We start from the raw sequence: 20970 nt of genomic DNA on the forward strand, positions 1-20970 counted from the left end.
AGAAACAGTCAAATGCAAAGAAAGAAAGAAAGAAAGAAAGAAAGAAAGAAAGAAAGAAAGAAAGAAAGAAAGAAAGAAAGAAAGAAAGAAAGAAAGAAAGAAAGAAAGAATGAATGAAAGCCGGAAAGAAAATGAATGAATGAATGAATCTTTCAATCAATCTTTCAATCAATCAATCAATCAATCAATCAAAAAGAAATAGAAGAAAACAAAAAGTAATGGTATTGATTACCACAACATGCCTGTATTAGGGAGCAAACCACAAGTCTGATGATGTCCTATAAACGAAAGTGCTTTCATTAGGCAGCTGACCCCCTCCCTCCCCAGGGGCGGATTTAGGGGGGAGGGGGCGCAGCCGGTGCGCGCCCCTCTATTTTTTTACTAGCAAAAATACAAAAATAGTAAGAAATTAAAAAAAAGGAACAAATTCGGCCATGAACAGCAAACAATGGGCCAAAACCATTGAGTTTTCGAGGGGGTAACCCCCTTTAACACATTTTTTTCGTCGTCGACCAAAAGGCGCCCCCTTTATCAAAAAAATCCTAGATCCGACCCTGCTCCCTGAAATGTAAGTGTCAAATCCTGAAACTTTCAACCAGAGAGATACATGTATTTGACCAACACTAATTTTTCAGAAATGTAATCGAGACTTTTATACCTTTCCCCTCCCCTAACGAAAGGACCGTTTTAAAAGATATATATCAAATTTTTTGGTTTGTTCCCTTACACCCCTATCGGTCAGGGGGAATTGTGATTCTTGCCACGAACCCATGCACTTTTGAAAACTGGTGCATGCCACTGAAAATGTTTCAAAAAGTACTGCAAATTTAGAGGAAAAAACCTCTGAAGTAAACCATCTTGGAAAGTCTTGAATTAAAATGAAAGGTTTTAATTCAGTAATCAAAAGAAAAGACATTTTATCTTTTTGGTCACAATTTTGGTTTACATATACTTACATCATAAATATGTCTGAATTTGGGTCCAATCTTTTCATCTAATATTTCTTCATTAGATTTTTCTCTTTCTCTTGGTGTCATTGTTGGGAGCATGCCTAAATCTCCATCCATGCCTTTTTCTATACCTTCTATTGAACTGTCTTTATCTAGCGTCCGTGAAGCACCATAAAATACTTGCTCTGGATGGGTGACCCTGCAGTAGAATCAAATAAGTTAGTAATTAATTAATTAATTATTTAATTAATTAATTACATCATTTCTATATCAAATTTACACCACAGCACTTTACAAAGAAAAATACAAAAACAAAAAATGACAAAAAGGAGGGTCTTTAGGGTATAAGTAAAGGGAAAAAAACATAAGACCTTTTTTGAATTAATTTTTTCTGAAGTTATGTCTAAAGTATATAAAACTTTATATTTTTGGAAAGGAAATGAGTCGAGAAATCCTATGGTAACGTCAGATTTTTATGACAAAAATTCAGTGGTTTTTTTTAAATCACAAAAATACACTTTTTTTATCAAAAATTTTGTACCATACAAAAAAATCAGTTGGAAACCAATTTTTTTCAGTTAGTTTTTCTTAAAATAGGGTGATGAAGCAAAAAATCAGTCTGAAGTCGGGCATATTCAATTTCAAGTTTTCTACATTATCATTTGGAGAGCTACATTTTGCAGAAAACCCTATTGAATTGAACATTTAGTTCCAAAGATATGAAAAGTTGAAATGCTTAAGAATTATTTCCTTTGTTTGGCTATATCTGAAAATCTAACTGATTTTGCTGATCACATCACAAATTGAGACGTAATGTTAGGAAACATTATTTTTGAAATATTGCAAAAAAGCATGTAAAAAAAACCAACAACAAAAAGATGCACCTAATGGTGTAAAGTTCTGTTCAAAAACAACATTTTTAAAAAACAGTCCATAGACTTAATTTGATGCACTCTAAACAATAATAGTGCAAAAAGTTAACCTTTTGTTAGCATATTTTGCACAATGTTGTCAAAAGTTGAACTCTGAGAAAATCCATGTTTTAGTACAAAAAGTCAAAATTATGCACACGATAAGACTTTGAAAATGGTTAGACTTTCATGTTTGCGAATTTTGCATCTTTTTGCACCAATGAATCAAAAATGTATGCTTTAGTGCACCAAAATAAAAATATATTCTCAAAATATGAGTATCATTTGAACTTGACTGCATTGGGTGTAAGTGCAGGTTACAATATTTCATATTTGCACACTCTGGACTCACATTTTCTGCTTATTTATTTTGAGACAGAGATGGCTGCATAAAAAACTTGTACTTACCCAGATACAGTAACATCTGCCTCTATTTTAACAGGAAGACTGATAAATACAAAATTATCTGCTAGCGTTCTATTGTGTTCAAAGCTTGTAGTTGATGCATGTACGCTGATTTCTAGGTTGGGAGACTTGCGACCTATGGCCTCAATGGATAACCTCACTTTGAAACGGCTCTGTCCAAAGAAAAAAAAAGTTATTTTTTGTTTCATTTTCCCCCTTATTCTAAAGATGAATATTTCACCAACACCCTTATTTAAAGGAATATGCACAAGTTTTGACATTCAAATTGGGAAAACAATGGACAATAATGATTTACAGTCCAAAGGTATTTTATATTTTTGGTTTTGACCAAAAGGAAGCAATTTTTGTTGGGGGTGCAAATTCCTCTTATTCCACTCCTTTTTTTCTTATTTGACCTAGGTATATCATTCAATATCAGACATTGTTCTCCCATGATGCCCAGGATAATTTGGTGTACAGACAGCCAGCCATTACTCTAATCGGAACTGGCTATGAGTTCTTTGTTATCCACTACATCATTTTCCCCACAATTGAAATGCAGAAATGGAGAGGGTGGATAATTTTAGATTTTTTTTCACATTTGCCTGCACTAGGAATTGAGCTGGGGACCACAGTCAAAGACCTTAACCACTGCGGGACTCTCCTAACCCAATACATAAAGCATAATAAAATACATTTTAATATGCCATTATTTTGTTTTAGGTCTGAACTACAGCAGCATTAACAGTTGCTATCAATGTGATAGAGTTGATGGGTTGGCGCCAAGATAGTTGTTAACCTCTCGCTTGAAGCTCAGCTGATTCTAGTTGGATGTAATTGGACCAGGCAGAGCATTCCATAGGTGAGCTGAGGATGGAAGGAATGATCTCCGGTGGCTGACCAGGTTGGATCTTGGAATTCTGACAGCTTGGTCATAGATAGAGAGCCACAGACGAAGATACGATCTGGTACCAGGTGTTGAAGGAGTTCTAGAGCTTCAGCATAGAACATCCTAAATAGAGTAATGGATCTCACTGCTCTTCTAAGTCCCAGGTGTTGTATTTGATAAATCTTTTCATCTTCTACTTCTGACACACCAATTAAGTGTATACAGGGTGTATCAAAATGATTGGTACCCATCAGTTTCCAGTGATATGGACATGATGACTGCCACATCAAAATGCAACATAGGATTCACATAATTTGTTGATTAATGTCATAAACAGTCATATAACTATAAATCATTCTCATTTTAAATAGACCCTATGTTGCATTTGGAAGCAGCAGGGTTCTCAATAACCACCAAAACTGATGGGTACCAATCATTTTGATACATCGTACTAAACGCGACTGAGATGACGAAAACAACTTCTTATTTTTTCCTAATATTACTTACTATTGCATTAGCCCTCATAGGGTTATCGACATCACACACAACAGATGCTGTTCTGTTTTGAGGCTCCGCAGGATAACATAACACCAAAGTCTGATCTTGTTGCTGTTAGAAATATAAAATATAATAAAATGCAAAACAACATCAACTTTTAATGACTAGATCGATTATCAAAAACAATCGTGTGTGACTTAACCCTATTTTATTAAACCCCCAATCAATTTTGTGCCACATGGCATAAAATGGCTTAATATGAATGTTAAAAAAATATTTACACAAATAACGTCTGATTTTTTGAACAGTTTTGATAATTTATCACTTTTTTCTATCGACAAAAAACCCTTTTTCCTAATATAACTACCATTTATGCAAAAATATACGCAAAATTCTCAGCATACAAAGCTCAAGGACTAAAATTTGCCTGTTGGTGCTTGAATGGTCTATCTGTATATTTTTCATCTATGACTGATACATATACATGTCAAAGTTCAAAGTTCAGCACACTTACCCCTACATTTTCAACTCTGACATAGGTAATTTCTCTGGGGAATGTGATTTCCACTAGGGTCACATGTGCCTCTTCACCATGATTGAGTAAATCTACTGATAGATGCACAGGTCAAAGTTCAAAGTTCAGCACACTTACCCCTGTATTCTCAACTCTGACATATGTAATTTCTCTGGGGAATGTTATTTCCACTTGGGTCATATGTGCCTCTTCCCCATAATTCCATAAATCTACTGCTACATACAAAAACTCATCTGTCCCCAAAGGCAAATATGAAGTTCCTCTAAAAGAAAGAAAACATCAGAAATTACAATTAGGTGTTAGGCTATTCCAGTTAACATCCATACACCCCTGTTGAAAACATGACCTTTACCTTCCACACAGGAAGTGTTAATTTTAAATGGCATATCAAAACCTTTAGTAACATTTCAGAATCAGTGAATCCACGACAGACTTGGCCATTCAAAACGCAACAGAAAACTGGCTAAAAATGGCCAAATTTTTCTTTAAATCGCCATCAATTTCGAACTAGTAAACTTAGAATTCTGTTCCCACGTTTATATTACCTTGAGATATTCCTTGAAGCTGTAGGTGCTTCCATGAACCCGCCTGAATTTTTATTTATTCCATGTTTTCACTAAATTGTGTTCCTTTCCCTGCGTGGAATCAAGTTTTTGTGGGTTTTCCTGTCAAACCTGCCCTGTTCCAACAGTCACTCTCGAAATAGCGCTACGCTATTAAAAATGTCCTCGGGTTAATCGACTGTATAGACATTTTCCCTAATGGTCATCTAAAAATGGTTATGATAGACCTGAATTTAGTCTCGCTGCATACAAAAAACTATGGGTACCCCCTAAGGGGTGGTGCAATAATTATGTGTACTCCGGGGTGAATTATAGGGGGGGGGCAAAGATTTTTGGCAGGCCAAAAGGGGGGGCAAGCATTTTTGGCAGGTCAAAGGGGGGTCAAGCAATTTTTGGCACAGATATTTTGGGCACTGTTTCTATATTACGCCCTAAAAGGCGTGGAAAACGTTAGGAACACGCTTCAAATATGCAAATTTCCTGCTGCTACGCCGCACTATATGATAAGACAATTTAAGGTTTTAAATTTGGGTTCCCCAAAATCTTGCATGTGTAAGGGGGGGGCAAAGATTTTTTGGCACATCAAAAGGGGGGGGCAAAGGTTTTTTGGCACGTCGAAAGGGGGGGCAAAGACCATTTTGAGAATTCACCCCGGGTACACGTAATTATTGCACCACCCCTAATCAGAAGTCAATTCTAGTCCCTTCGATAACTCGCTGGGTCTGCTAGTCTTAGTCACAGTCTATATGGCACAGCATAATTCGCATTACAGTGAAATGCGACCAAGCGTAGACTTTGCGTAGACTATACGATCTATTTTTAGCATATGACTCCACTGAGCTCGCGTGAGTCAAGGTCACGCTCGCTTTTCATTGCACAGTGAATATTATTTTGGGTAAAAAACATGTTACTTTTCACATAGAAAGGTTTTGATATGGGTTACCTGAATGAGTGGATTCCATTTGAAATCTATACCAACTGGGTGGGAGATTAAAGTCATGACTTCCATAAGGGGTGTGTGAATTTCAGCTGGAACAGCTCATTCGACTTTCAGAGATCCATCCCCAGGGGGGTACTCAGTGCAAATGACCATACGGGGACGTGCCGCAAATATGGGTAGCATTTTCAGCCTTTTGATATATCAATGACCCCTTTTCTAGGCCAATTTGGGTATATAAATGGGTCCTTTTTTCAAAATTGTTCGGAGAATAGTCCAATTTTGCTTCAATCTAGCCAAATTTTTTGAAATTTTGCCAAATTTTTGGGAAAATTTGTAAAAACTAAGACAATTTTGATATAAAATTGGATCGGTTGAGCCCATATTTATTGGTCGAGCTATGAGTTTTAAAATATTGGACGAGACGTAGTCGAGTCCAATATTTTACAACTCATAGCGAGAAAAAATAAATATTAGGCGTAAAGCATCCAATTTTATCATTATTATGTTTTGGATCCAATATTTTCACAACTTGGATCCATCAAAACATAATACTGGTTAAATTTGGCCAAAAATTTTGAATTTTGGTATATCAATGGGTTCATATTTCTTGAAAAATTGGTATAGATATCGGTCCACTTTCAAATTCTCAGCGGCACACCCCTACCAAAACCAAACTTGAGTACCCCCCCCCCTGGATCCATCACTCCCAAACAACACTATACACCAAACTATAGAAAAATTATCAAATTTGTGTACATCGTGGAACATACTCTTTGCGTGGCTGTGCGTAGTAAGCAGTTGTACGCAGATAGCCTCGCTAAATGGACGCCAGCGTGAAGTAGCGTTATGCTAGCTTGTAGTTAGCATGATTAGTCGCGGAGTAACAAGCGTAGTTGAATGTTCCACGATGTTCACAAATTTAATATTTTTTCTATAACAGAGTAATTAATCCCAACACAGGAGTGTACCAGGGTGGGGGTAGCAAAATTTCCAAATCGTCTCTGCTAAGGACAGTTGCGGCTTATTACTAGGTCAAAGGATGATGTACATTACTTTTGGTCCATTTTGTACCGGTATTTTTGGCCATGGGATTTTCCCCCATCGCCCTGGTTAGTACGTCTCTGTCTGTACAGTGAATAGTTGGAACAGTGTTTTTATGTCATGACAAGTCTTAGCAACTCAGTGCAAATTAAAAATGAAATACTGTATAGGGTACGTGATTTCACAAATGGTCATTAAATCTGCCTTCAAAAGATATGATGCATGGAACAAGTACAAAACAAATGAGCCAATCAATATCACTTCCACTGGAGATTTCTTTTGTGCTTTATACATGCATCATGTCTTCAGGAGGCAGATTTAAACTAAAGACCTTTTGTAAAATATCCCTATACGCATCATCATTCATTGCTACCCTTGCTATAACATTGGTCACACCAAAAACTTTACAAATTAAAATTTGCCTTTTCATTTTCAACTGGTGTACTGTCTCACCTTGGTAATAATACATCTGATCTGAGTTTCAAGTCCGTCTCACACACCGAGTCATTACCACAGTTATGGATGAACCGAACCTGCAATAGATGTAACAAATACACTATTAGATCCGGGACCAGTGTAGAACTTATAATAAGAGAATGGAAATTCTGCCATTTTGTATATTACTTGCATAGGAAAATAGACAAACGTTCAGAGTGCCTCATGGGCCTGGCACAGGGTTGATTTCAAATGCATGCTTGCTTGCCATCTGTGAGTCAATTCCTGGGAGTCAATGTAAGGTATGCGCTGCATGAGCATGTGTGACCAGGGGCGTGCCCAGAAACCAGGACCCCGGGGGGCTGAAGTCTGAACGAAAAATGTTTAAAGGTTAAACATTGGCGCATCAGTCGCGCTTGCCCAACAGGGGGTGTCTGATGGGGATGCATGTGCCCCCTCATAATTAGAAAAATTTTGAAAGTGAAAGCCCCAATGGAGGCATTTGGTGCAACATTTTTACACATTTATTGGTTATTTTTGGAGCATTATATTTTAACAGATTTCCAACTGAGCCGCGAATTTTAGTTTTATATGAACACGCATGATCAATAACTCGCAATCAAAGCCTAAATGAAGGCATTTGGTGCAATATTTTTACATTATTATTGGTTATTTTGGAGCATAGGCCTATTATATGCATCTATTTATAGGAATATTTTCCATTCTCGGGAAATTTGATCGAAGAAGTGGCTATAAAATGTGTTCAAATTGCCTTCAAAATTTGTGAAATAGGCCTATGGATCCACTTTTTTCTCCCCTTTTTTTTTTAGGTGGTACTATGCTGCCCCCCTGCCCCCACTGGCTATGCCACTCTCACTCCCTCTCCCTCCCTCTCTCTCTTCTCTCTCTCTCTCTTTCTCCCTCTTTTTTTAAGACCGGGGCTGCAGCCCCAAAGCCCCCCCCTGGGCACGCGCCTGGCGACTACCTTAAGTTTGGCAGTGATATCAATGCTTTATCACAGTTGTGTCACAACCATGCCGACAAACCGCCCGTATTTGTGTAAATGTACACTCTGCACTATTAACTTAACGCACACAATTTGATTCTGTGCAGTGAACAAAAGTTTATATAAGATGATGAAATATGGTGATGCACTCGGCTCTTGAAGGACTGAGCACCACCATCATTGATCGCGCTCCAACTGTACTCTGGGAGCCCGTTTCAGACATAGACTGCAGTGTGGATGAAGATCATGCCTGTACCGTGGAGTAGGATCTAAAGACTGGTTCAGGGATGAGTGCATGACATTGCATTGACAGACTGGCAGTCAGAATAGGTAAATTTTCATGGGAAAATTTTCTGGACATGTGACACCCATAGGTGCAGACATATTAGCATTATGGAATGTGACCCCGAGGACGGCGGGTGGTCTTCCAATGTATTTGAATAGGAAGAATTCCTCCTTTGATGCAAAATAAGTAACTTGTCGCAAGTTCAAAATATTGTGGTAAGAGTTTCCGTAGATAAATATTTTTTTCCGTAGGTAGATATTGTTGAAATTATGTTTTGATGATATTGTGAAGAAATTAAGATTGCATGATATTCAATAAATTTGCAATTTCTGTCGAAATTGCAGCCAAGAATACTATTCCAATTCAAAATTACTAAGACTTGAATAGCGAGGTCACCGCCGGGGGTCAGAGATCAGGCTCGAGGTTACACTTACATTGATACGCATTGGTCACATGTCCAGAAAATTGGTGTGAGTTTCATATCAATTGTGTATGACTGTATAGCATTACCTGTCAGTCAGGCAGGCACAAGATTGTACGCATATTGTACGCATATTGTATTTTATCCATTTAGTAGCCTATTTTTGTACCAGATAACTAAAAGATACCAACATGAACATATTTTGTGACATGAATCCACAGACTATGAAATACATAGACTAACAAAATAAACAGACTATTCACCAACAGGCAAAGTCCCTGCATTATCTGTTACCGAGGGCCAATCATTTCATGAAGGACAAGCACGAAAACACGTACCCATTCTATGCCTGTTTCTGCATATTTTTTCAAAACACATTCTTGACATCTTTTGCGTAAATGCATAGGCACCATAAAGAGCTGATGATAAACCCCAATACAGCTCCATGATAACTACAAATGGCTTGTGCATGATTGTTATATGGGTTCAAACAATCAGCCCTCATGAATATGCAAGAAGTCTCAGCATACAAAGCACAGAGACTTTGCCTGTTGGTGAATAGTCTGTATATTTTCTCGTCTGTGCTTGAATATCTTACCTGTTCTACAATGTTATTAGCAGAGTAGTAGTTTAGCACAGGGCAAAGACCTGCACAGGTAGTGACTGGTGGAAACTGTGTGTTATCACTGGTACGTAAATCATAATGAAGGCGGAATGGTACTGGACTCAGGTAATCTTTCAGGTCTCTCTGTAAAATGAAAAGAAATGATACAAAACATTAATATGACTGTCCATAGATGGTTTGGTACGAAAGGGAGATTTGTAACCACTGTGTGATGATAGTGTAATGACAGTGGATGCGATTACCACAGGGGAGACAAACCAAACTCTAGCGAAGCGCATGTACCAACATAGGAGAGCTAGCGCTGGTTGCAGAGACTCTGCGGTTTAGCCCTACTCACACTTAGACAGCAATAATCATTCATTTGACAACAAGGATGTCAAGATATTAGATCACGAAAGCAGATGGTTTGAGAGGAGTCAAGGAAGCAATTTATGTAAAATGGGAGGAGCCCTCACTTAACAAACAAGGTGGCCTACATCACATTAACTTGGCAGGGGCCTATTGTTCAGCGATCAAGAAGATCCCTCAGAGGTTTGGCTCATCATCTTCGACCTGTGACACAACATCCACATCACGGGTCAACAAACTTTTGCTGCGCTATATTGGCCTGATGATGCATCCGAGACAGGATGTGAAATATTGCCACTCACAAAAAACGAAAGTCCAGTAGATGTGATAATAATTTCAAGTTCATAGTTGTTATTACCTGAATGAATGATAATCTTCATAATCGTACTCCGTGTGAGGAATAAAAACGGTTGTGAACTTGATCAATGACCTTGCATCAGTTAAATGTCATTGTAAAAAATTAAAAACGTTTTGCTTTGGACCTCTGAACGAATGAATGAATGAATGAATGAATGAATAATCCCCCACAGCAAGTTGCAAAGAGGGATCTGATCAAAATACTAAAAGGAAGGAGTGATGAGCATTGCCCGGGCATGACCCTTAACCTTACCTGTAACTTGTATAAACCACTGACCTCTATACATGGATAGCGGGCGGCGACAGAAAAAGTGAAACCACTTGACCGCCATATTGGTAAGGGCAAAAGAATATTTTCACCCCACTGATGAGTAAAAAAATATCCCCCACCCAACTCTGTATAAAGGTATACCGTATTATTTGTATTAAATGCCCCCTCTCTAATAAACGCCCCCTCCCATTTTTTCAATGAAAAGTGGACAAAAATGCAACAATTTCCATCCATCAGTCATGCCGGTGACGATCGCTAAATTGCATGAACAAACCTATTATGACTCAAACTTCCATCCAGTTCATTGCCTAATTATGGTAGAATTTCACTAAGCTAATCATATTCTTGCTTAATATGCACTTACAGATGTAATTTTGTCCCGAACTTTGTAGTATATTTACCGCCATATTCGATACGAGGCGCCATCTTAGAGTACTAGTATGGGCATAAATTCCTCCATTCTACAGGAGTGCCATCGGGAATTTAAACCCGATTTTGAAGTTTTTCTCACTGACAATTCACTTCTAATAAACGCTCCCCTTTTGGAAAAATGCAACGGCCCCCGGGCGTTTATTACAAACAATACGGTACGTTAAAATTGAAATTATAATTAAAAAATTTGCTTCCAAGGGCAACTTTAAAAAAATAGTTCAAAGCGTCCTCCAGAAGACATGCATATGCATGGAGTACAAAAGAATCAATACCAAAAACAGGTGGTTGGTACTGTACTCACTGAAAGCCATAGTTAGTGGTTTCAATTGGCGATTATGTGCGAGCCCACTATCCATGTAGAGGTCAGTGGTATAAACAGTCTGTTGAATCTTTCATTTCAGAACAGTCAAAACACAATGGGTTGGTGAAATGAGTTCAAAGCCTTATTGCAACTTCAACTATTAGTATATACCCTATTCATGGGTAGCGCTAGGCTGCTTTTGGGGGTCCCGGACTCGCCAAAATACAGTTCGGACCCCCTATATTTAATTTTCTGCAAGTTCAGGGGTCCCTGCAGACCCCCAGTTTTTCAATCTAGCGCTACAGCACACATACTATTTATGCTGCATTTGTGCAACTCTGACTCGCCAAACTCTAATGCGGACCCCCCTACTTTTTAGTTTTCTGCAAGTTTGGGGGTCCCTGCAGACTCTGGAGTGTTTTGTTCTAGCGCTACCCCTGACTCTATTGTCAGATGCCCTGTATTTATTACATGCAAATTTTCAGTGAAAAAAATGCCCATGTAAACTTGATAACCGAGGTGAAAATCTCAAAATACCACCCACTTTTGGTTTATTTCCCGGTTCAAATCCAATATCCAATATTATCGGTAAATACTACAAAATTTTAATGCAAGAATGCAGGGTCGGATCCAGGAATTTTTGATAAAGGGGGCGCCTTTTGGTCGACGACAAAAAAAATGTGTTAAAGGGGGTTACCCCCTCGAAAACTCAACGGTTTTGGCCATTGTTTGCTGTTCATGGCTGAATTTGTTCCTTTTTTTTAAATTTCTTAAAATTTTTGTATTTTTAAGTTACCGCGCCCTTTGCTAGTAAAAAAAGAGGGCGCTACCGCTGTGCCCCCCCCTTAAATCTGCCCCTGGAATGTGACTAATTTAGTTTTATCTAGCAAAAGTGATTTTACTTTGATTAATCTGTAAAAATTGATGCGCTATTATATAATAGTCCACTCTTGGAAATTCATTTTCACTCAAGAGTGTAAATTTATTGTTCTTCAAACAAAAACCCTACTAAAACCACCAGAGTCAACTTACATAAATATGAGCCTGTATTTCAAAGCATTGTTGTAGCTTTGATTGCAGTACTGTATTCCTTACGATCTTTGTTCCTAAGTACTGGCCTTTCTCAACAAACTGCAGTCTGGGAATTAGATTGGCTTGCATCTTGTAATATTCGGTATCTAAGGTAAAATCAATGGCTGCAAGGAAAGAAAAAGTGGAATAATTGAAATTAAATGTGATTACAAAAATGGTAAAATGGACATATGTGACATGATCAAGAGGAATGAGTCAGATGTCGCTAATATTGTTTTTGAGATATTGGCAAAAACAGTGTTCAAACTCTTTTGTTTTATATTGTTTTCAGCCATTGATAAAGTGCTCATAAATTGGTAACCAGATGTCCGATTTTGATGGGGTTTGCATCAAAATATAGCATTCATAAACTGCCAGAAAATGATGTAAAAAACTTCTAATTGAAAATTGCCGACATGCGACTCATTCCCCTTGATCATGTCACATATAGTAATTACTTTGCAACTTTCTTCAAGGATTAAAAGTTTATCAGACAATAATAACTGTGCGCTATACTATATGGTCAGCTCTTAATACTAGGCGGGAATTTGGTTTTTGTTACTGCGCGAGTCAATAAAGTTCCAACTAACGCACACGTTAATTCACAAAAGCCCGCGTCTTCACGCAAAACGCAGTTCGCGTAACTGCTGCGCCCAGCTGTGTGTACGCCGTTCTATATCAATCCACGATGTTATGAGTCCCCGCCTATTAAGAGCTGATCAGAGTGTACCTGTTTTGAGATCATTCAGGGAAATCGGAGGATTTGTTTTGGGCCCGTAATTTTCCAAGCTCTTGAGGAAAAATACAGAGGCCCAACACAAACCCCAACGATTTCACGTAATGACTGTAAAACAGATGGTGCAAATTTGTTATTGTCAATATCATTACCACCAATATTTTGCTTAGAAGATTATGAAAATGTATCTTCCGTTCACTGTTTAAATGCGAATTTATTACGCAATTAACAAGTACGCTGGCTTACGGTAATTACGCATGCTTGTTTGCTTCTTCAGAAACAATACGAAAACACAGGTTATTTAGGCCGTATAAAATTAATGTTTTGGTTCTCGTCCAGAGGATTTTCATGAATTGATGAGGGAGGGAGGTGTTTTTTTTTTTTTTTTTCAATGTAAAATTAGCATTGTCAGTAGTTTTCGGTCTTCTCCAACAGTGCTTGAGGAAACGATGAGGCCCTTTTTTTTTTTTTTTTTCAAATGTGAGATTCTGAGGATAAACCCCTAGAGTACCACAAAAAGACTTGGAAGTGATGCTTGTTCTCTAATAAACTTATTTATATGTATGAAGATTTCATAAATCATTCCAAAGTCTAAAAAATTGAAAAATCTAAAAATCAAAAAAAATCTGACAAATCCCAGAAATTGAGGAGGGAGGGACGAGAACCAAAATATTAATTTTACACGGCCTTATGTGCCAAATTGGAACACTTATGCACTTTGTAATATAACATTCGCGCCGACAACAAGAGCTACCAATCACAGCAGCGTGACGGCATCGCGTGAGGCGTGTGCGCTGCCATACACGTAGCTTATACACGCACACGCCGCAGCAGAAGTCATTGTTGCGCCGTCCGAGTCATTGTGAGTTATTAATGACCTCGCAATTAGTGCGCGGTCAGGCATTCAATTTCTTTTGATTGGATTACAGGCTTCGCGTATATTAATGAGGTTATGAATTGTTTTCGGTAAATTTACCATCAAAAGTATCAGTCAACATCTGAACATGGCTATAGAGAGCTTGTGAGCAAACAAAGTGGGGCGAGTTGAACCGTTCAGATTTGATAAACTATTTGACACATGGTCTTGCAATCACTATCAAAAACCTTTCTCACCAGCTGATCAACATTGTATTTCAATCAAAACAGAAAACTGTCAAAGCAGTAATTTCAAAAAGTTCACAATAATTACAAACACTCAAGCTTTGCCTGGCCCTGGGTGCCTGGCTTCAGCCCAATGTCATAAATAAATATTGTTTGAATATCTTAATAAATTGACTTTACCAAAATTAAATCCTACAAAATTTACTGCCCACTCTGATTCAAAACTTTAGGTGTGTTTAGATGGTAGCCTACTTTCGAATGTAAAATCGTCAAAAGTAACTTGCATGTAGCTACATGCGAGTGCGTTTAGACAGGCACTACTTGCAAGTTTACATTCGAAAGTACTTACAAGTGACTTTACAAGCGATCATCTGAACAAGCCCTTTAATTAAAGAAACTTGATTGTCACAAAAGGAGGGACATACTCTAAATTGCTGTAAAAGAGTATTGTTTACAGTAAGTTGGCAACAAAGTAGGCCTATGTGGACCTTTTGCTATCATATTGACCAATTTTACTCAAAAAAGTGGACTGTATGTGAAATGGTCTGTAATTTTAGACCTCTTTAGAACATTTTAACACATTATAGGCCCCATTCACAAAAAAATATGGGACCTGGATCTGGGGGTGATGGTCATACCCCCCTGCACACCCTTGCTACAGACATGGGCAAGGTCAACTTTTTGCTTATATAAGTTCTCTGTGTATTTCAGCACCTTATTAATAAATCAATATCAAATAAGTGTCACATACTTATGAACCAAATTGACATCCACTATATTAGAGTTGGGCGACTATCAATTTTTTCCTAGTCGACAGCAAATAGTCATGACTACGACTATAGTCGCGACTATCTGTGGTCAGAATTGGACCAAAAATCGGGTGAAAGTTTGGTGCAAATTTACAATAACAAGTCAACAAGACCAATTTAATGATGATTTATGGACTTTATGATTACTTGTTTGTGTAGTGTTACTGTTGGTAAGACAATGACTAACATTTTTATCACATTTTCACAGTTTATATGCAAGTATTTGGTTGGTTTTGGTGCGGATATCTGGTGCTTTTAACGTAATTTTGTAACATTTAAATATAGTTGCTTTTGACGACTTTTTGTTTTCAATAGTTGTAGTCGCAACTACCAGTCTACCAGTAACAGTCGCGACTAACGACTATTGGCGACTTAGTCGCCCAACTCTACACTATATGATTGATGGATTGATCGATCAATTGATCCATTTTACATCCTTTTCTAAGATCCATGTCATTTATTTTATAGTTTCAGAAAAGTACTGTTCATAATGGTCTAACCATTGAAAACGTAATGATTCAATAGTTCCCATTTTATCCCAGAGTCTTCAATGCACCTGTGTTCACCCATATGAAGCTTAGACTGTAGCACAGAATTAGAAAAGGAGAATCCGGACTCCTTATTCAACCACTTACAATAGTGCTATCACCTATGGGGAGAAAATTGGGGATATTCGGGTCCGTGCCGAAGGTGTTCTCACCATTGTACTCATAATAAACATATATCATCCAATCATCAATCCATCAATCGATTAATTGATTTTGTTTCCTTCTGCTATGATGTTCAAGCAGGGCTGTTTGTGAGATTTGTCACGTTTTTCATTAATATAGATTTGTTCCAATTTTGGCCACCCTATATTTTGATGGCCGCCCACAGTTTTCAAATGTGGTACAGCCCTATTTTCAACTTGAAATTTCTTATCAATAATGCTCAAACCTACCTATTGTGGATGGCTCCGTATCTGTGTACATAAAACATATCATGGCTCTAACGCAAGGCACTTTCTTGTTAAAATGTGTGCATTCTGTTCTGTTGAGATCGATGGGACTCCTTGTGATAGCCATGAAGGCTTTGATGTTCACGATTGGCTTAGTCCTGGAATGGGATTTAAAAAACACACCAGAATATGATTAAATGATGTGCTTTGTAAGGATTCACCAAGGGGGTAGTACTTATATGAATATATATGAATATATGTGACATGATCAAGAGAAATGAGTCACATGTCGGCCCTGGTCGAAAATGAGTTTTACACATGTTTCTAAAGAGGACATTTAGGGCTTTCAGAAACTGAAAACCCCATGTTTATACGAATTTCTTTTGTGAAGTTACATCAATTTATCAATCGCTGAAAACAATATAAAACAAACGAATTTTAACACTTTCTTTGGCAATATCTCAAAATCAATATTAGCGACATCCGACTCATTTCCCTTGATCGACTCATTTCCCTTGATCGTGTCACATATTTGGAAACACAAATTGAACACCCACTAAACTGTCCAGAATTGATAAAATGGCGAAAAATAAACCCAGCGAAAATATCCCACTATAGGCCTATAGTAAGCTAATATTTCATCCCTCTCCATAATTGGGAGCTTGACCCTATATGCTGAGGTCGTCCACTGGGGACATGGCACAATGTAACATTCAATGTATCAGATAGGAAAGCTGAATGTGTATTAAATAAGCTTATTACTAAATAATAGGGAAATCCAAGGGGTTTTCATAATAATAAGGTGAGTCAAAGGTGACCGTACCCCCTTGAGGGTTCAGGACTTTGGTCTGACCCAACATAAAGAAAAATATGTTACCATGTATATACTATAGGAGTAAATGGGCTCTATTCTGTTGAATGACAATTGATTCTCACAAATGTATCTGGCCTGTGAGAGTCAAGTGAGTGTTGGTTTTACTTGTAGTAACTAGTATATTGGACATGATTTTGAGGGAATAAATTTCCATCTGGCAAAGGCAATTAGCAGAATATATTTTGGAGAGAAAATTCTCTGTTGCTCCGAGTTACACATATAATCATAATCGTAACAACATTTATAGTGTGCCTTTACTATACATGTAGCTTCAAAGCACAAAAAACAGCAAAAATGATCAATAGCAAAAACATTACGGAAAAAGATGTTTTGTAGCTGTAGTGGCGGCGTAGCAAAGAGGGGCAAAGGGGCAGTTGAGCCCCCCCCCCCTTTGGATGCTGGCCACCCTGATATTTAAGGTTTCCTGGCCTTTTTGTAATAGCTCATTTTCATCAAATTTTGCCCCTTTTGAAAGTTGTTTTGTCCCTCCCCATGTAATAAATATTTTCGTGGGGTTAAAAATCTGTGGCTGCCTGTTGCCCGGGCCTGTTGCACCATGAAAAGCCCAAAAATTAAACCCCTGCGAAAATTCCCCACTACACAGTACTACAATTAGAGCTAAAATAGTCTCAGTTCCAAGGCACAGTTCAATAACTTCCATTCAAGAATCATTGCTCTGGTACTGACCTCGATTTATAGAACATGAGTTTATGTACCCTACAATTGTAGGTCATTCTTCTTACATACAAACATATTGGGTTTAAAGAACTGTGTATGATAGATGAGAATATTCAGATCTTCACCCTACCTCTTTATTCAGTTTTTACAGCTGGAATTTTGACTGGTATGATAATGCTTTGACCTGTAAAAGCTCTTAAATTGGATATTTTGACCTTTCACATTAACCAGTTATGATTGTGGGTCAGGTTCAAAAAAATATTGGAGGGGTAGACCCAGGTGCAAAGTAAAAAGTATTGGGTTACCATTCAAATAATTTAGATATTTCAGAATGACAAGAATTTTGTGAAAAAGTTCAATAAGCTGACATGAACTTGCATGAACTTTAGGGCTGTGCAATATTAAGTATACCCCCAATGGTGGGCAAATCCCCCCTTTCAACCTGGCAGAAGACTCTTGCCATCCCCCTTTTGAACAGTGGGGAGGGAAAGATCATTATTGCATAGCTCCTTACAAAGAGACCTGTAAATCAAAAGTTCAAAAATGTTGTATGTATAATAATGGGATGAATGTGATACACAATCAAATTGATCAACCTGGCAGATTTTGACTTTACTCAGTACAACAGCTCAACCCAAAACGCATCACTTCAATAGGTAGGTACTTGCAATCGGAAATGCCCTCACATTGGTTCAAGAAACAGCTCATTTTAAAGCTATAAACATCAAGTATCATTTTGACATCAATGTTAAGGTCCGTTCATGCTTCACTGCGTTGCAGTGAGTTGCATTTATACCCGCATTGCAGTGTCTTTCCAAAATACAACCAGTCAAGATTAATAGGTAAATTTTCACAGGAAAATGTTCTGGACACGTGACTAATGCGAATCAAATGTGAGTGTAACCTCGAGCCTGATCCCTGACCCCCGGCGGTGACCTCGCTATACAAGTCTTAGTTATTTTGGATTGGAATAGTATTTTTTGCTGCAGTTTCGATAGAAATTTGTGCATTGCAAAATTATTGAAAATGATGTAATCTTAATTTGTTCACAATATCATCAAAACGTAATTTCAAAAATATCTACCTGAAACTCTTGTTATAACATTATTAACTTGCGACAAGTAACTTATTTTGCATCCAAGGAGAAATTTTTCCTATTCAAATACATTGGAAGACCACCCGCTGTGCTCGGGGTCACATTCCATAATACTAATATGTCTGCGCCCATGGGTGTCATGTGTCCAGAAAATGTTCCCGTGAAAATTTTCCTATTAATCTTGACTGACAACATTGCAGTATCGCAATAAAGTTAAATTTGTTTTAACAGGATTTGCAATGCTTTGTGTTGAAATATTGCAGAAAATGATTGGTATATCGGGATTATCGGCAACACAACGCAGATGCAGTTAAGCATGACCGGACCTTTATTCAATACCTTACACAATCCCCATTACACTCGTCCCCGCCTAGTATATCCAAATTACCCGATACCCCCAAAACTTACTTAAACAGTATAGCTGTGTCACTTTCATATGCTCCTACAAGCAGATCAGTGTAGCCATTACCGTCCACATCTACGGATCCTGATAGAGCGCTTCCAAAAGATTTCAGATTGGGAGCCACCAATTTCCCAGCTAATCTCTGTGACAATCAAAAAGAACATGTTCATTTGTTAATCAGTGCATTTTGGCGCAGCGGTTGTTCCCTTGCCTTGCAACACTGAGGTCCTGAGTTCAAGCCCTGGTGTGTCCCAAGGACTCACATACACTTGGTTTATCCCGATTCCATGCTCGCTTTTGCAGGTTTTCTTCAGGATCTCCGGTTTCCTCCTGCTTCAAAAATTGGTGATTAGTTGTTTAGTTATCAAAAACTTCCTTCACCCAATGGAATTTGGGGAGCTGCACAGTTAATTGGTGGATGTTACAATCTAAATGTGGATAGGTTTGCGCTGCGCGGTCGCGGCCTAGTTGATGCAATCTGATTGTGATGTTTCACCATGGCAGAGAAATTAAAGCACTTTGAGTCCTCTAAGATCTGGAAAAAGGCGCTAAATAAATTCAGAATTTATTATTATTATTATTATTTATTACGTGTAAAGCGAAACAAAAAATCATGCTTAGCATCCCTGCCCGCTTCTTTTTGAAGGCTGTCTGCTTTTATTCTTCTTTTAACATTTTAAATAAGTTCTGCAAAAAAAAAATGGAAAAATCAATGATCTTTTCGGGGAGGTTCACCATTTAAGACTCTCAGGATCACCGTATATGCAGTGGAAATTATCACATTTGTATGTGTGTCTGCATGAACAGTCTGCACACAATATTAAACATTCTCAGTACTATAGTTTACCTTACACTTCCAACAGTGACATTTCACTTTGATGATCATTCACCAAGCACTACAAAAAAGTCTGCTGTCATGACGCTCGATAGCGCTAGCACGGCGCTACCCTCCTATCCCCAGGATTCCCGCAGCTTGAAGCCTTTAAAAATTCAAGGACTTTTCCAGGAATTTCAAGGTCCAAAAGCATGATTTTCAAGGACTTACTGCAACACAAAAAGCTGCATATTAACGAAAGTGACAGCTCCTTCCCACTCCCCAAATTTTGTCAAAATTATACTTTAGGTAAAATTCCAATTTTCAAGAACCTTGTGCAAATTTCCAGGACTTTCGGCCTTGAAAAGGTGTTTTCAAATTCAAGGACTTTTAAGGACCGTGGGAACCCTGTATCCCATTCCCCATACCATTCTTTCCCACCCATACCTCACCTGTACATGATGTGTTTGTAGACCATATGGAGATCCATGGTAGATATATACAGCCCCAGACATCTCATCTTCATATGGAGCACCTACTACAACATCTACAAAGACAAACAACATAAACACATTCAGTTAAAAATATTTCTCAAAACTATACTTAGTTCATAACAGCAGACTTTGCATACATATAAATAGGCTCACAAATTCAGTGTTTTTGGCATCGTCAGTTAAGTCAACATGACATGTTCTAAGCTCTATGTGCCACTAAATTCAAATGAAGGAGTCCTAGCTCTAATCGCAACAATCAAGTGACCACCCCTTCCCAGTGACTGTAGTGCAAGTGCACTGATTGCTAGAGTCCAGTGTTCTCTGCCAGCTGTAGTTTCACTGGGCTGAAGTGGACTAATTACTTGTGATAAAAAAATTTTTGAGCAGTCACCTGAGCTCAGAACCTGTGCTATAAATGAACCTAAACTTACCATCACTGGCTTTCACCAATGTGGAATCGAACCATGCACCGAATGATTGGACCCTAGCCGACTGAATTATTTATTTATTATCATGCAGTATGGTAATGTTGTAAGCTTGGCATTCAATTCGCTATTGATTGCTAATCTAAACTTACCCATATATCTGTCACGATTGAGGTCACCAGCATTCTCGATAGTGGAACCGAACCTGGCACCTTGTTGGTTGGAACCGGACAACATCACATCATTTCTTCTCAAAACACCCTAGGAGGAAATCAAAGAATCAAGGAATTGAATGTACCTAAGTGGAAAAGGGCCCAA

General features: G+C 38.0%; 1 protein-coding gene across 3 annotated transcripts in view; it reads right to left on the reverse strand.

Moving 5' to 3' along the window:
- The window catches only part of LOC140150617 (integrin alpha-9-like), a 161447-nt gene that overhangs the window by 10313 nt on the left and 130164 nt on the right, over positions 1–20970 (reverse strand). For all 3 annotated transcript variants that reach the window (XM_072172669.1, XM_072172670.1, XM_072172671.1), the window contains 11 exons: positions 20805–20913; positions 20186–20280; positions 18925–19061; positions 15872–16026; positions 12247–12410; positions 9479–9628; positions 7186–7265; positions 4306–4450; positions 3663–3764; positions 2270–2439; positions 957–1149 (listed from right to left, as the gene is read on the reverse strand). In XM_072172669.1, the coding sequence (XP_072028770.1) occupies positions 957–1149; positions 2270–2439; positions 3663–3764; positions 4306–4450; positions 7186–7265; positions 9479–9628; positions 12247–12410; positions 15872–16026; positions 18925–19061; positions 20186–20280; positions 20805–20913 (1500 nt within the window). The remainder of the gene's footprint in view (positions 1–956; positions 1150–2269; positions 2440–3662; positions 3765–4305; positions 4451–7185; positions 7266–9478; positions 9629–12246; positions 12411–15871; positions 16027–18924; positions 19062–20185; positions 20281–20804; positions 20914–20970) is intronic.

This window comes from Amphiura filiformis, chromosome 4 (genome assembly GCF_039555335.1).
Source record: "Amphiura filiformis chromosome 4, Afil_fr2py, whole genome shotgun sequence".
NCBI classification, from domain to species: domain Eukaryota; kingdom Metazoa; phylum Echinodermata; class Ophiuroidea; order Amphilepidida; family Amphiuridae; genus Amphiura; species Amphiura filiformis.